Source organism: Rhipicephalus sanguineus, chromosome 2 (assembly GCF_013339695.2).
Source record: "Rhipicephalus sanguineus isolate Rsan-2018 chromosome 2, BIME_Rsan_1.4, whole genome shotgun sequence".
Lineage (NCBI taxonomy): Eukaryota > Metazoa > Arthropoda > Arachnida > Ixodida > Ixodidae > Rhipicephalus > Rhipicephalus sanguineus.
The window spans coordinates 104,936,637-104,950,798 of record NC_051177.1 but is presented as its reverse complement, the minus strand read 5'-3'; the positions used below and the strand labels follow the sequence as shown (position 1 = coordinate 104,950,798).

Genomic DNA, 14,162 nt, shown 5'->3' with positions numbered 1-14,162 from the left:
CCGCACTTTTTTGCCGACCTATCGCTCCATGTAAGCAACTTCAGCATTAATATCAGCCTTATGTCGGCGCACGTTACACTCCTGTCGACTCACACATACTTCAAAGCACTAGTGCCCATACGCCAGCTCAATCCCATTTTTTTCGACCTATGCTCAGCTGTGCTACGCTGGGTGTGCAGTTCTCACGATGTGGAACTGGCGGGATATCTTTTCCGTAGAGTGACATTGTCTTTCAGTGATCAATTGATAGAACAGCTGCTACACTCAACGTTGCGATGATATAGCATTTCCTCGGTATTTCTGTGAGGGAATTCGCTCCTCTTCGGCTTTTTCGTGAAAGCACTGTCGCCGGCAAGCGTCTCATCTCCCTACTCTCTTTTCCCATTCCCCTAGCGTAGGGTAGCCAACCGGAGATGCATCTGGTTAACTTCCCTGCCAGTTTGTTTTCTTCTTTCCTTGGAAAATGACCCTTGGCGAAAGCGCCTATGAGCATGCCCGCATGTATACTCCTTTGAATAAGCGCCTGCTGTATTATTACGTTCAGAAAGCAAGTTACGGATGAGTCGCGAGCCGACCCGTCATGATACACACGTACTGAGTGAGAGGAATACAAGTATAAAGTGACACGAAATCACCAAGCGAGCCTTCCGTTTCTCGAGGACAGATGTCCTGACTGCAAAAGCTGGTGCCCATTCCCCGATGCAAACGGACGTGTATCTAAACGAGATACGTAAGCTTTGCCTGAAGACCAGAAGGCGCAAGAGTAACGTATTTTGATTCGGGGAGGAGCGGTAAGTGCGCAATGACTTTCTTGCCTTCTCTGTGATGTTCGAACACGCTTGTCCATTAGTCCTAAGCTTCTTGCCTTCTGCTAGGGACGCTTGTCCTCTTCCTGAGCGAGAACGTTTGATCAACGCAAGCTGTGCTGCCCGGCAAGAGTCGTTACTTTTGTGAGCGCGAAAAGTGAATGACTCTTCCTCCTCTTTACATATCATCATCACTTGTGCATCTTCGTCATCTGTATATATCATCATCAATGTGATTTCGGCTCGAGCACGGCTGAATAAAGCGGTTCCTCATAAGTGGTGGACGGTGCTTTTCGATCCTCAAGTCCTCTCGCCTGTTCTCGCTGGAGCTTCGCTCGGGTCGTCGCGTCATACCACCTGCCATGCCCGGTCAAGAAAATCCTGGCTCGTCAGACACCGCCGGCCCTCTCCAGCCTCCACCGCCCGCTCTGCCCATAACCAACCGCCTGCGTGATCCACCTGTGTTCTCTGGTCTTCGAGGGGATGATGTAGAAGATTGGATCCAAAACTACGACCTCGTCAGCGACTTGAACAGGTGGGACAACCCACAGAAGTTGCGCAACGTCCCTTTCTACCTGTCTGACGTCGCGAAAACCTGGTACTGGAACCATCATCCAGATCTTCCAGACTGGGACACGTTCGCGCAGCACCTTCGGCAAATCTTCGGTGCCCCCACAGTTCGAGCTGAAGCAGCTAAGAAGAAGCTCGCTGAACGCATTCAGCTACCCGGTGAGTCATACACCTCGTACATTGAGGATGTACTTGCCTTGTGCAAGCGTGTAAACGCCACCATGTCCCCGACCGACCAAATACGCCACATTATTAAAGGCATCAACACCGTCGCCTTTAACGCACTCGCTACGCAAAATCCTGTCACCACTCAGGATGTAATCACCATTTGCCAGCGCCTCGAGGAACTCCAGACTCTTCGCCTATGCTACGATGCCACCGACATTCGTCTTCCTGCGACCCTCGACTTGCGTACGCTGATTCGCGACATCGTTCGTGAAGAGCTTCACGGGCGCTGCTCTTCCTGCGCTACGGAAACTCTACCTTCTGCACAAACCGGCTTGCGAGACATCATTCGCCAAGAGATCGCGGCCGCATCGCGTCTGACGTGTTCCGACGGCCCCTGCGCTCGCCAGGCGCCAACGTACGCTGAAGTTGCGGCGCTCTCTGCTGCCACCACCGTTCCTGGGCCTACACCAGGAGACCACGCGTCTGTGGCTTCGTTGTCCCCGCCGGCGCGTGCACAGCCTTACTACACCGCTCCGCGCCCTCCTCGGCCCATATGTTACTACTGTGGCTATCGAGGACACATATCCCGCTTTTGTCGAAGGCGCCAACAGGACGAGCAACGCGGCTACGTTCCCGACGAACGCCCAGGCATCCGACCGACCACCAGCTACCAACGGACGACCTACCGCTCTTCCTACCATCGTTCACCTTCTCCTCCCTACCGTCCTGATATGGCTGTGAATTCACGCGAGTCTCGTCGCAGGTCACCTTCTCCACGTCGCCGTTCAGTGTCGCCTCTGCGACCCGCCTCCCACGTCACGAACGCCCACTCGGAAAACTCCCCTATGCAGTTTTAGGAGGGGAAACTGCATTTACCGGACAGCCAACAATTCCTCCAGAGCGACCATCAAACTTGTTAGTAGTGTTTGTAGAAGGTGTACGCGTCGAGGCTCTCGTGGACACTGGCGCTGCCGTTTCGATTATTCGTGCTGATTTTTGTTCCCGCCTTCGCAAAGTGACCACGCCTTACTGCGGCCCACCTCTCCGTGCAGCGACCAACTCTATCATTCGTCCATTGGCACAGTGCACGGTTCGCGTCTGCATAGATGGCATTCGTCATCACATTGTGTTTGCGGTATTTCGTGAGTGCACCCACGAACTGATTTTGGGGTGGGATTTCTTATCTTCTGCGTCTGCTTCCATATCTTGTGATCAGCGCCTCATACATCTGAATGCCACTGACTCTTCTTCGCCTGAACACGAAGGACGCATTCGACTTGTCGCCAGCTCAGATTATGTTCTTCGACCATCTATGGAAGAGATTATAAGCGTTAATTCCAACGACATTGTGGATGGTGATGTCCTCATTCTTCCTTACGGCCATACCCTGTCTCGAGGCATTGTGATAATTCCAGGCCTTATTCGCTTCTCTGACGGCTCTGCCTTCCTTACCGCTTTAAATCAAACCCCCGAATCTTTACTGCTGCCCCGTGGATCAACCGTCACTTGCGCGGTCGACACTCATCCCGTTGCGATTGTTGCCCTTCCGAGCCAAGAACTACCAGAGTCAACTTCGCCGCCACTCAATGCCTCTTCCACACCTTTGTTGGCAACCATAAGCCCTGACCTAACACCTGCACAGAGTCAAGATTTGCTCGCCCTATTGAACCGCCATCGTTCTTTGTTTGACGTGAATTCGCCCGTCCTCAGCATGACTACCGCCGCTACCCACAGCATTCAAACTGACGGCTCCCGTATTATCCACCGGCGCCCATATCGCGTGTCTCTCGCAGAGCGCAAGATCATCGAGGACAACGTCTCGGACATGCTACGACGAAACATCATACGTCCTTCCTCGAGTCCCTGGTCATCCCCAGTTGTTCTAGTACAAAAGAAAGATGGCACAGTTCGTTTCTGCGTCGATTACCGTGCACTAAACAAAATAACGCGCAAAGATGTTTATCCTCTGCCACGGATCGACGACGCACTGGATTCATTACATGGCGCCGAGTATTTTTCTAGCCTTGACCTCAGATCAGGCTACTGGCAAATACCGATGTCGGAGTCTGACAAAGAGAAGACCGCCTTTTCCACCCCAGATGGCCTCTACGAGTTTAATGTGATGCCTTTTGGGCTTTGTAATGCGCCCGCTACCTTCGAACGCATGATAGACAGCGTACTGCGTGGTCTGAAATGGAAAACATGTCTCTGCTATCTCGACGACATAGTAGTGTTTTCATCCACGTTCTCGCAACATCTGCGACGTCTTGAGGAAGTCCTCACCTGCCTCGCAAAAGCCGGCCTACAGATCAATACGAAAAAATGTAGCTTTGCCAGCAAGACAATTAAGGTTCTCGGCCACTTAGTCAGCAAAGAAGGCATTCAACCGGACCCTGAGAAGCTTGCCGCCGTTCTCAACTTTCCCCGGCCACAGCGTCAAAAAGACCTGCGCAGCTTTCTTGGGTTGGCTTCTTACTTCCGGCGCTTCATACGCGACTTCGCAGCACTTGCGTCTCCGCTCCATCAACTCCTCGCAAGTAACGCGCCCTTTGTTTGGTCCGAAGACTGCGAGAGTTCTTTCCTGGCGTTAAAGCAAGCCCTTACGTCCGATCCGGTACTGTGCCACTTCGACCCCGACGCACCCACCATCCTTCACACTGACGCTAGCAGTCATGGTTTAGGTGCCGTTCTCCTGCAGCGTGACAATATCTCGCGCGAACGCGTCGTTGCTTACGCTAGTCGTGCTCTCACCGTTGCAGAAAAAAACTACACCATCACTGAGCAGGAGTGCCTTGCTGTTGTTTGGGCAGTACAAAAATTTCGCCCATATCTCCACGGCCGCCACTTTACAGTCGTTACCGACCATAACGCACTGCGCTGGCTTTCGTCACTGAAAAACTTATCGGGTCGCCTTGGTCGCTGGGTGCTTCGCTTGCAGGAGTACGATTTCGATGTCACCTATAGGTCTGGAAAGAAGCACCAAGACGCCGATGCCTTATCACGCTGCCCTCTGCCCAGCGAAGATAACCAACCATCGTCGCTCCAAAACGACACCGCATTTCCAGTCGCAGCGCTAAGTTGGCTATCATCCGGCACCCCATCCGTCCTCGTTTCGCACCAACGTGTCGACCCTTACTGCCGCACTATTGTTGAACGCATCAACGGCTCTTCTCCTCCTCCAAACGCCCGACTCCGTCGACAACTCAGACAATTCAAGCTTAACGGTGGTGCTTTATATCGCTATGTTTACCACCCCGATGGAAACAAATGGGTCCCAGTCGTACCACGTTCTCTCCAACGTGAGGTTCTGGAAGCATTTCACGATGATCCAACCGCCAGTCATCTAGGCTATCATAAAACTTACGACAAAATACGAAGTCGCTGCTCCTGGCCTGGCCTTTCTTCAGCCGTAGCCAATTATGTCGCCTCCTGTGTCCATTGCCAACGGCGAAAGCGACCAACGACTGCTCCTGCTGGCTTAATGCAACCACTTCCCTGTCCCGCCTTGCCTTTTGAAGTCGTCGGAATAGACTTGTACGGCCCTCTTCCTACAACATCGAGTGGGAATCGTTGGATTGTCACGGCCGTTGACCATCTGACCCGCTACGCGGAAACCGCCTCTCTACAATCTGCGACTGCGACTGACGTCGCCGATTTCTTCCTGCGCAACATCTTTTTACGCCATGGAGCCCCACGCGTTCTCCTCAGCGATCGCGGCAAAGTCTTTCTGTCTTCTATTGTTGACCAAGTTTTGCGTGCCTCCAACACCATTCACAAGACAACATCTAGTTACCATCCGCAGACAAACGGATTGACAGAACGCTTTCATCGGACCCTCTCGGACATGATCTCAATGTACATCCACCCCGACCACACGAACTGGGATGCAATCCTGCCCTTCGTGACATTCGCTTACAATACGGCGACGCAACGCACTACCGGCTTTTCTCCATTTTTCCTCGTCCATGGCCGCTCCCCGAGTTTCGCCCTGGACGTCTCGTTCCTTTCGGCACCTGCACCCTCAACAGCTCCTTTCTCTGAACAATTTTTGTCTCGCCTCGCACACTGCCGTCACCTGGCCCGTGTTAACACCGGCCTTTCCCAGGAAACTCGAAAGGCTCGCTATGACTCGTCTCGGCGTGTTGTGACTTTTTCCCCTGGAGACGAAGTTCTTCTCTGGACTCCACTGCACGTTCCCGGCTTATGCGACAAGTTCACCAGTCGTTTTATCGGACCGTACACGGTCGTCGAACAGACATCCCCTGTTAATTACCGCGTGTGCCCTCTTAGCACTCCATCTGATCACCGTTGCCGTGGGACAGAGATAGTGCATGTATCTCGTTTAAAGCCTTATACCCGACGCATTTCATAGTACTCTCAGGCGGCCAGGCGGCCGCTTCCGTCGCGCGAGGGAATTAGTGTGAGCGCGAAAAGTGAATGACTCTTCCTCCTCTTTACATATCATCATCACTTGTGCATCTTCGTCATCTGTATATATCATCATCAATGTGATTTCGGCTCGAGCACGGCTGAATAAAGCGGTTCCTCATACTTTGCCCAAGGGGCCTGTTTCGGACCAATCAAGGTTGCTCAGCGCAAACATTTCCTTGGAACAAACAACTGCAAAAGGAGCTCTTCAGAGTGCATCATAGATCTACATGCAAGGCGCGTGGAGTGGTTCCCGGTATGGGGGGCGCGCAAACCGCGTATCTATGCTGTGAATTCCCCACGATCATTCTAACCGGCCATCATCTTTTGTTTTCATGTTTGTTTATTTCTTAACAAAACAACTATATACACCGGGATTTCCGTTCTACCCCTCCGGGAAGGCCTGTCTCTCTTCCAGGAATATCTCGGGTCTTTTTCGAGAGCTCTCCATATTTTATGAAGGAATTGCAAAGCCTGAGCACAGGTGACGCTATAGTAACACAGCTTCTTTAAAGATATCTGTTTTTGACACGATTTCAAATATACAAATTAGACGCCTTACCATACAGTCACTTTCTTATTCAAAATACAACTTAAAAAAGATGTGTGTGCATTACTGTGATAACAGCATGAACTGAGTGAACCAGTGTGTACTGCGCATGTCTTGTGTTAGAACCAGCACCACCAAGTGAATCGATAAAGCAACCTACCGTACCTACATATACTCGCATCGTTGTGCAATAAAGCATTCTTGCAAAAGCTGCTGCGGCGTCCACGTCGGTAACTACATTGGCGACGAAGAACGATTGTGCCCATGCGGGAGGGGCGGCTTGGGCAGGATGGCCATCGGCGTTTGCATCGGTGAGTTTCACCTGAAGAGCAATTCTTCATGGGAAGACTACGTTGAGCGTATCGAGTTATGCTGCGCAGTTAACAAGCTCACAGAAGACGCCGACAAGAGGGCAGCGTTACTGAGTTCCTGTGGGGAAGAGACCTACTCTCTGATAGCCACCCTCGTAAAGCCTCTTAGACCACCGAACGCCGACTATCAGTCCATCGTAGAGGCAGTGAAGAATCACATCAATCCGAAGCCCTCCGAGCTGTATGCCAGGTATGTGTTCTCCAAACGAGATCAGCATGACGGCGAGACAGTCGCTGACTATGTTACTGCTTTACGCAAGCTGACGGAGAACTGTGGATTCAACGACAAGCAACTTCCGCTTGACATTATGCTCAGGGACCGGTTAGTTTTTGGGATTTCCGACAGCATAGTGCAGCAGCGCCCGTTGGCCGAGAAGAACCTGACCTTTGCGACAGCCTATGACCCGGCAGTCACAGCCGAATCTGCTGCAAGACATCAAAGAGCTATCGGAAGTCAGCGTCAGGAAAGCCCAGATGTCACGGCCAAGATAGGCACGCAACGTCTGAAGAAGGGGCAAGAGGAAAAGGCGTCAGGCACGCAGTCGGAACAACGGTGTTTCCGGTGCTCGGGCAACCACACTGCTTATCGATGCAAGTTTAAAAGCGCAGTATGCTTTAACTGTTCCAGCAAAGGTCACATAGCCTAGGCGTGTCGTAATAACAAAAGTGAGCAGGTGAACCATCAACTGGAAAGTACCGCAAGTTCAGCGCAAACTGAGTATGATGACTTGCGAAGTATTAGCCAAGTAACCAGCAGTTGTCCCAAGTTTATGGTTACCGTAAGCATTGGCGGAGAAACGGCACCGATTGAATTGGATTCCGGAGCAGCTAGATCAGTTATGAGCGAAACGTCGTTCAGAAAACTGAAGGTGGAAACAAGCATTAACCTTGAGGAAGCAGACGCACAGCTCGTAACGTGGACCAAGGAAGGACTATACGTCATCGGAAAAGCTACACTACCAGTGAAGTTTAAAGAGCAGGACTGCAAGTTGCCACTTCTGGTGGTGAGGAACGAAGGTAGCACACTACTGGGGCGTGACTGGTTCAAGGCTTTTAACATCAGCGTTACTGGAATTCGCAGCATCGGCCACAGTGCAGAAGCGGTTATCAAAAAATTTCCGGAAGTTTTCGGCGAAACCTTTCCCGGCGCAGCCTTACCGCCAGTACACATTGAACTGAAGCATGACGCCCAGCCAAAGTTTTTTAAATGCCGCAGCATTCCTTTGGCTCTTAAGGATGATGTCATCGCCGAGCTGGATAAACTAGAACGTCAGGGTGTTCTAGAGCCAACCCAGTATGCGGAATGGGCCACTCCTGTGGTGATTGTGCGAAAAAAAGACGGTTCGCTGAGAATATGCGGTGACTACCGAAGCACAGTCAATCAAGCGGTAAGAAACAACGTTTACCCTTTACCTACGGGCAAAGAACTTTTCGCAAGGCTAGGGAAAGGCCGTACTTTTTCGAAAATTGACTTGACGCAGGCGTACCAGCAATTGGCGGTGGATGATTCTTCAGCAGATGTGCTCACTATCAACACAGTAAACGGCCTGTACAAAGTGCGACGTTTGCCGTTCGGTGTGTCCGTGGCACCCGGATTATTTCAAAGAACAATGGATACATTGCTTGCAGGTTTACCGCAGGTGGCGGCCTACCTCGACGACATTCTGGTGGCAAGCGAAACTGCTGAGGAACATCACAAGGTCCTGAATTAGGTTTTCAACCGACTCTCGAAGACCCAACTGCGTGTTCAAGGTGCCAAGTGCCAGTTTTTCAAAGAGAGCCTGCAGTATTTGGGACACCGGATAGATGGAAGGGGCACCTACCCGTCGAAAGGCAAAGTCGAGGCCATTCACCAAGCACCTACACCACAGAACAAAAAGGAGCTTCAAGCTTTTCTAGATATGGTGAATTTTTACAATCGTTTCCTAAAAGGCCGTTCTGAAGTTGCTGAAGTTTTCTACCGCCTACTAGACAGTGACAGTACGTGGAAGTGGGGTGAAGAGCAAAAGTGAGCTTTCGAAGGACTAAAGAAGCTGCTGACGTCAGTCACTTCTAGTGCACTACAATCCTGATGCACCATTCTGTCTTGCAATGCATTCCCGGTGGGCGTAGGAGCTGTGTTGGCTCACAGAGGCGCTGAAGCGCTAGAGCAACCTGTTGCTTACGCGTCAAGAACACTCGCCAAGACGGAGCGTAACTACGCCCAGATTGACCGCGAAGCGCTCGCCATTGTGTATGCCGTGCGTCATTTTCACCACTACCTCTGCGGTCGACCATTCAGCACTTTTACCGATCACAAGCCACTTCTAGGCATCTTTCAATGAGATAAGCAGATCCCGGTAGTTCTGTCACCGCGTATGTTGCGCTGGTCTTTGACGTTATCTGTTTATGAATACAAATTGGAGTATAGAAAGACGCAAGATCACGGAAATGCTGACTGTCTTAGCAGGCCGCCAATACCCGGTGACCGGCCAGACATCGAGCTGCCAGGCGACGTCCTCATGCTGGAAGCAGTCGAGTACCCGCCTGTGAGTGCAGAAGACGTCGCATCAGCCACTCTGCGCGATCCTTGTCTGTCCAGGGTGAAGAAATGGGTCAGGGCCGGCTGGCCAGAACAAGGTGTGCCCCCAGAGTATGCCGTCTATAAGGTGAGGCGCAAAGAGTTGTCACTGCACCGCGACTGCCTCTTGTGGGGCAACAGGGTGATACTGCCAGACGAACTCAGAAAAAATGTTCTCTGCATTTTACATGCAAATCATCCTGGCGTCACGGCCATGAAAGCTCTGGCAAGATCATTTGTGTGGTGGCTGAAGATCGATGCTCAGATCGAAGATTTTGTTCGTCATTGCCAACCATGCCAAACAAACAGGCAAAGCGAACCCAAGACGCCTGTCGACTTCTGGATGAAGCCCGAACGTCCATGGAGTAGAATCCATTTAGATTTTGCCGGGACAGTACAAGGTGTTTTTTTTCTTGTTGTCTTGGACGCACTATCAAACTGGGCTGAGATCGAAATCGTGCCATCGCTTCACTCGTCAGTGGTGATCGATAAACTACGCAGGATGTTTGCTTCGTACGGATTACCGGAGTTGGTGGTTCCGGATAATGGGACGGCGTTTTCCAGCCAAGAAATGCAATCTTTCTTGAGGCGGAACGGTGTCCGCTACATGTATACAGCGCCATACCACCCCGCAAGCAACGGAAGGGCCGAGCGCATGGTTCGCGAGCTAAAGTGTGCGCTTCGAAAGCAAAGCCAGGGCACAGTGGCGTGTAAAGTCTCTCGTTTTTTATTCAAGCAGCACTCCACGCCACACACGGAAACCGGGAGAACGCCAGCAGAACTCATGCTGGGAAGGAGCTTCCGTTCTGCCTTGTCAAGCATGCAGCCCGACGTCGAAGACGTGTGGTGTACGAGACAGCCAAATTCGACGTTCCAGCGTGGTGATCCTGTGTACGTGCGGAACTTCTCTCGTGGGCCGAAGTGGCTAGCCGCGTACGTACTGAGGTCCTTAGGCCACGTCATGTACGAAGTGCAAACTACGAGCGGTGCGATACACAGACGTCATCGTGAACATGTGCGCAGAGCATGGAAGTCTGCACCACCAGACACCGCTGACCCTCACTTCCAGTTTCCAGCGACGCCAGCTACGGTTACCAGATCGCCTGTGCGAGAAGCAACTGTGCCAGCAGATAATGGGCCGACATCGACTGCACCTGATACAGCGCAAGCATGCCGCCGCTCTACTCGTGCACGACGACCTGTGCTCCGCTATGGCATTGACTGCTAGGGGGGGAGGGATGTGATAACAGCATGAACTGAGTGAACCAGTGTGTACTGCGCATGTCTTGTGTTAGAACCAGCACCACCAAGTGAATCGATAAAGCAACCTACCGTACCTACATATACTCGTATCGTTGTGCAATAAAGCATTCTTGCAAAAGCTGCTGCGGCGTCCACGTCGGTTACAATTACATTTACTTAAAATAATGCCAAACTAAGCTGGAGAGAGAGGCGATAGCCTCTTAGAATTGCTTTCGCGCAGGACTCCTTTGGCATAATGAAACATAAATTAAATGTTGTCGTTCACGTGTCCTTAATTAGGAAATGAGAAAAAAAAGAACACTCCCCCCCCTCCTGAAAGAACCGAAAACACGAATGACGTTGCCCTAAGGGCGAGGACCGCGATCCTCGTAAACACGATGGTTTGAAACTAAAAGGAAAAAAAGAACGGGCCTTATAACAGCCGGGAACAAGTGCGCCTTTCTCTATACATAGCGAGACTACAAGACATATGATAAAAGGCTTTATTAGAATCTGATCGCTACGAAATTCTTAGATGAAAAGCAGTCATCTAAGCAAGTCATATAATGTGTCCATATATAAAGCAACACTGATAAAAGTTCTTTCTTTGGACGGCCTCTCAAACACTCCGTACTCGGTGCGAGAAAAACAATACCACCCAGTCACGAAGAAAAAGGCAGCTTCAACACTCTATTGAAAGTGAAAATAAAGATCCTTGTTGTCGAAAGGCTCAACACAACGGAGAACCGCTGACGCAAAGGAGACACTCGATCGAACGGTGTGGGTGGTCTGCCTTCATTTAAATAAGGAAAAAGAATGTTGAGTGGGCACACGTGGACTTCAAAATTTTTGGTATCATAAGACTGCTGATCTTTGCTACTTACTTCTGCGCGGGTTCTGGAGAAAAGTTGTTTTGCAAACGAGTGGTTCATCGTGGGCGGGACAATGACCTCTCGTTTTCTTGATTACGGACAGAAGGCGAAGGAACTCCGGAAGCCGCCGCAGAAAGAATTTCCTTTGAAAGGCGAGTGTGGCGCCAGGCAAAAAAGGATTGCTTCTGAGGTTTCTCATGCAATCTACCTGTGCCTGCGCCCATGCACGTGGGCGTCTGAGGCATTGACGTCAGTCAGGGGGCTTCGCCGTCTCCTTCAACGTCCTCAAAGGTTACCGCGTGGTGATATATTGTGTAGGCTAACTTGTGCACTGTGATACCATGAGACAGAGAAAGATAAAAAAAATGAGAGAAAGGCAGAGAGGTCAACCTGAATTCTAACATCTGGTTTGCTACCCTACACTAAGGAGAGGAGGAAAGGGAAAGGTGGAAAGAAAAGCGGAAAGAAAGGCAGACGTGCGATAAAAAAAGAAACAAAAGGACAGCCTAGAGCGGGAGTACTACAGCTTATTCAATAAGACACTGCCACGCAGAAAGCTCATTAAGGTCTTAATTGATTTCCGGTGCGAAGAGAGTTCAGGTGTGATACCATGAACTTTCGGATTATGAACCTCACACGGTTTCACTCGCACAGAGAACATACGACGCATGGGCCGATGTTGTCGCAACTTGGAATTTATACGGAACCTCACGGCGACGGCAACGCCGACGGCAAAAAATACGCCTGGAGTGTCCAGATAATTCCCATTGCATTAAAAAGCAGGGCAGACAAAAGAAGAGCTACAGTTTGCTGCCGTCGTTGTTCGAGCACTGTCGCGCTTTCTCACTTTTAGAATTAAAGACCACGGTGTGAAACTTAAGCTTTACTTTTACATCTGATTATTTACATTCTTTGCTGGAGAGCCGGCGATTATCAACTCGTCACCTCCCACGTAGCCCTAGCACACCAAGTATGCCCGCTTATACTGCGGTGCGCCAACACCAACGGACTAGTTTTCTGTGGTTAAATGCCTCCAGGCTTCATATATTCTTTCGCGATGGCAAATGTGTGACCAAACGACCTTCTAACTTCGGCATATATTTTCCCATTTGTGATACCCGCCCTCTACAAGCTTACCGGTGGTCTTTTCAACTTTATCATCCGATTTTACTTCAAATTAGCTGGATGCAAAAAACAGCCACATGAACAAACTATTCTATTTAAAAGAAATCGTGTTGCAGCTTTCCTTGGTTTCTTTTACAGGAACGTTTTCTTCTTCGGCAGTTGCCGGTGAGTCCTCGTATGAATATCAGTTAAGGTGATTCCTGGCTGTGTTCGAAATTACGGATACGTGCTAAAGGCAAAACGCGACCTATTCTATAATTGCGCATAACTCTATGGAAAGGAAGCATACCAATTTTCAAATTAGACGTACTTATATTGTCATTATGTTTTATTGCATAAAAATTGACGAACGCTCTTTAGGCCGCAGTAACCACAAGATTGTTTCAATGCTCAAGATCGGGTATAACACTTGCAGTGCCTAACATTGTCTCAGAGACCCAGAATGGCGTACTATGTCGCTTACCTGAATTAGTGTTTGGGGAGTTATGTCTCACTTTTTCTTTAAATTTATCAGCCACATTGTGAAACTTTTTACACACTTTGTCATTTTTTTTTAATTATGCATGAAACATTTGTGCAAATACTCTCTTCTAATTTTTTTTATCCTAGCTTGAAGGTAAACATTAAAGTGCTCCGCCTTCACGAGTAGCAAACGCCAGGACTGCCTTTAGGTAAAAGAGCTCTCAAAACGCCGTATGATTTAAATTATATTTTGGACAAACGAAGACGCACACAACCATTCAGAACAGTTCCCAACACTTTTGCAAATGTAGCATGTTTCTTAACGAGGTACACCACGAGCACGAGTGCGCGCAAGCCCGAGCATACAGAAAAAATGTCAAATCAGCGTCTGTGCGAGGGTTTTCAAGCGTTACGAGACCTCCCGCTCTTATTAACGATGGCAATTGAGTCCTCAGTGTCTGGCGCATTAGGGCAGAGTTCACTAGGCGTACGCTGCAGTACATGCAAATTCGACGCACAAGTTACGAACAGAGCGCCGTCGTATATTTCGGCACAAAACAGAAAGCACAGCGCGACACTCGTCAAGCAATTACGCGACCGGTACTTAAGCATTTGTTCTAGCACTTATACCTACTCCACTTACGCCTAATTGTGGGACACGAGACTTACGCTCAGTGTTTTTGCGTAGAACCGTTTCTCGGGTTTCCACCATGTCTTTTGTGCTTCAGCTGGAATACTTTCCCGAGCTTGTTACTTACGTGCTTGTATGAACCCCAGTGAGGCACTTTCGTTTCAAAATAGTTAATGTATCACGGTTATATCTCTTTTACATGCAAGGCCTCTATCTGATATCAGCTACAAAAAAGAAATAAATGCAACAACCTGGATATTAGGAGCACGGGTGAGTGCATGCCCTTCTTAACGTATGTCTGTTCACTCAGTGTTGCGTATTTTTCGACTTTAAAAATTGATCTTCCAATGAAGCACAACTTCTCCCTAATTACTGCA

General features: G+C 49.8%; 2 protein-coding genes across 2 annotated transcripts; both read left to right on the top strand.

Annotated features, from left to right (window-relative positions):
* Positions 1-1,168: 1,168 nt before the first annotated feature.
* On the top strand, positions 1,169-3,684 carry LOC125757361 (uncharacterized; the record flags this gene model as incomplete). Its single annotated transcript, XM_049412893.1, has 2 exons — positions 1,169-2,192; positions 2,597-3,684. Coding segments are annotated over exons 1-2 (2,112 nt in total), but the record flags the coding sequence as incomplete, so codon positions are not given.
* A 5,520-nt stretch (positions 3,685-9,204) lies between these two features.
* On the top strand, positions 9,205-10,838 carry LOC125757199 (uncharacterized). Its single transcript, XM_049412549.1, has 2 exons — positions 9,205-9,541; positions 10,193-10,838. Exons 1-2 carry the CDS (start codon positions 9,251-9,253, stop codon positions 10,679-10,681), a joined length of 780 nt encoding a protein of 259 aa, XP_049268506.1. The 5' UTR covers positions 9,205-9,250; the 3' UTR covers positions 10,682-10,838.
* The last annotated feature ends 3,324 nt before the right edge of the window (positions 10,839-14,162 follow it).

Bases quoted from the DNA above. Each gene is read 5' to 3' on its own strand.
- LOC125757199 (XM_049412549.1), top strand. From the start codon at position 9,251: ATGTTGCGCTGGTCTTTGACGTTATCTGTTTATGAATACAAATTGGAG. The intron at 9,542-10,192 runs GTGAGGCGCAAA...TTATTCAAGCAG, and splicing joins CAGAGTATGCCGTCTATAAG to CACTCCACGCCACACACGGA.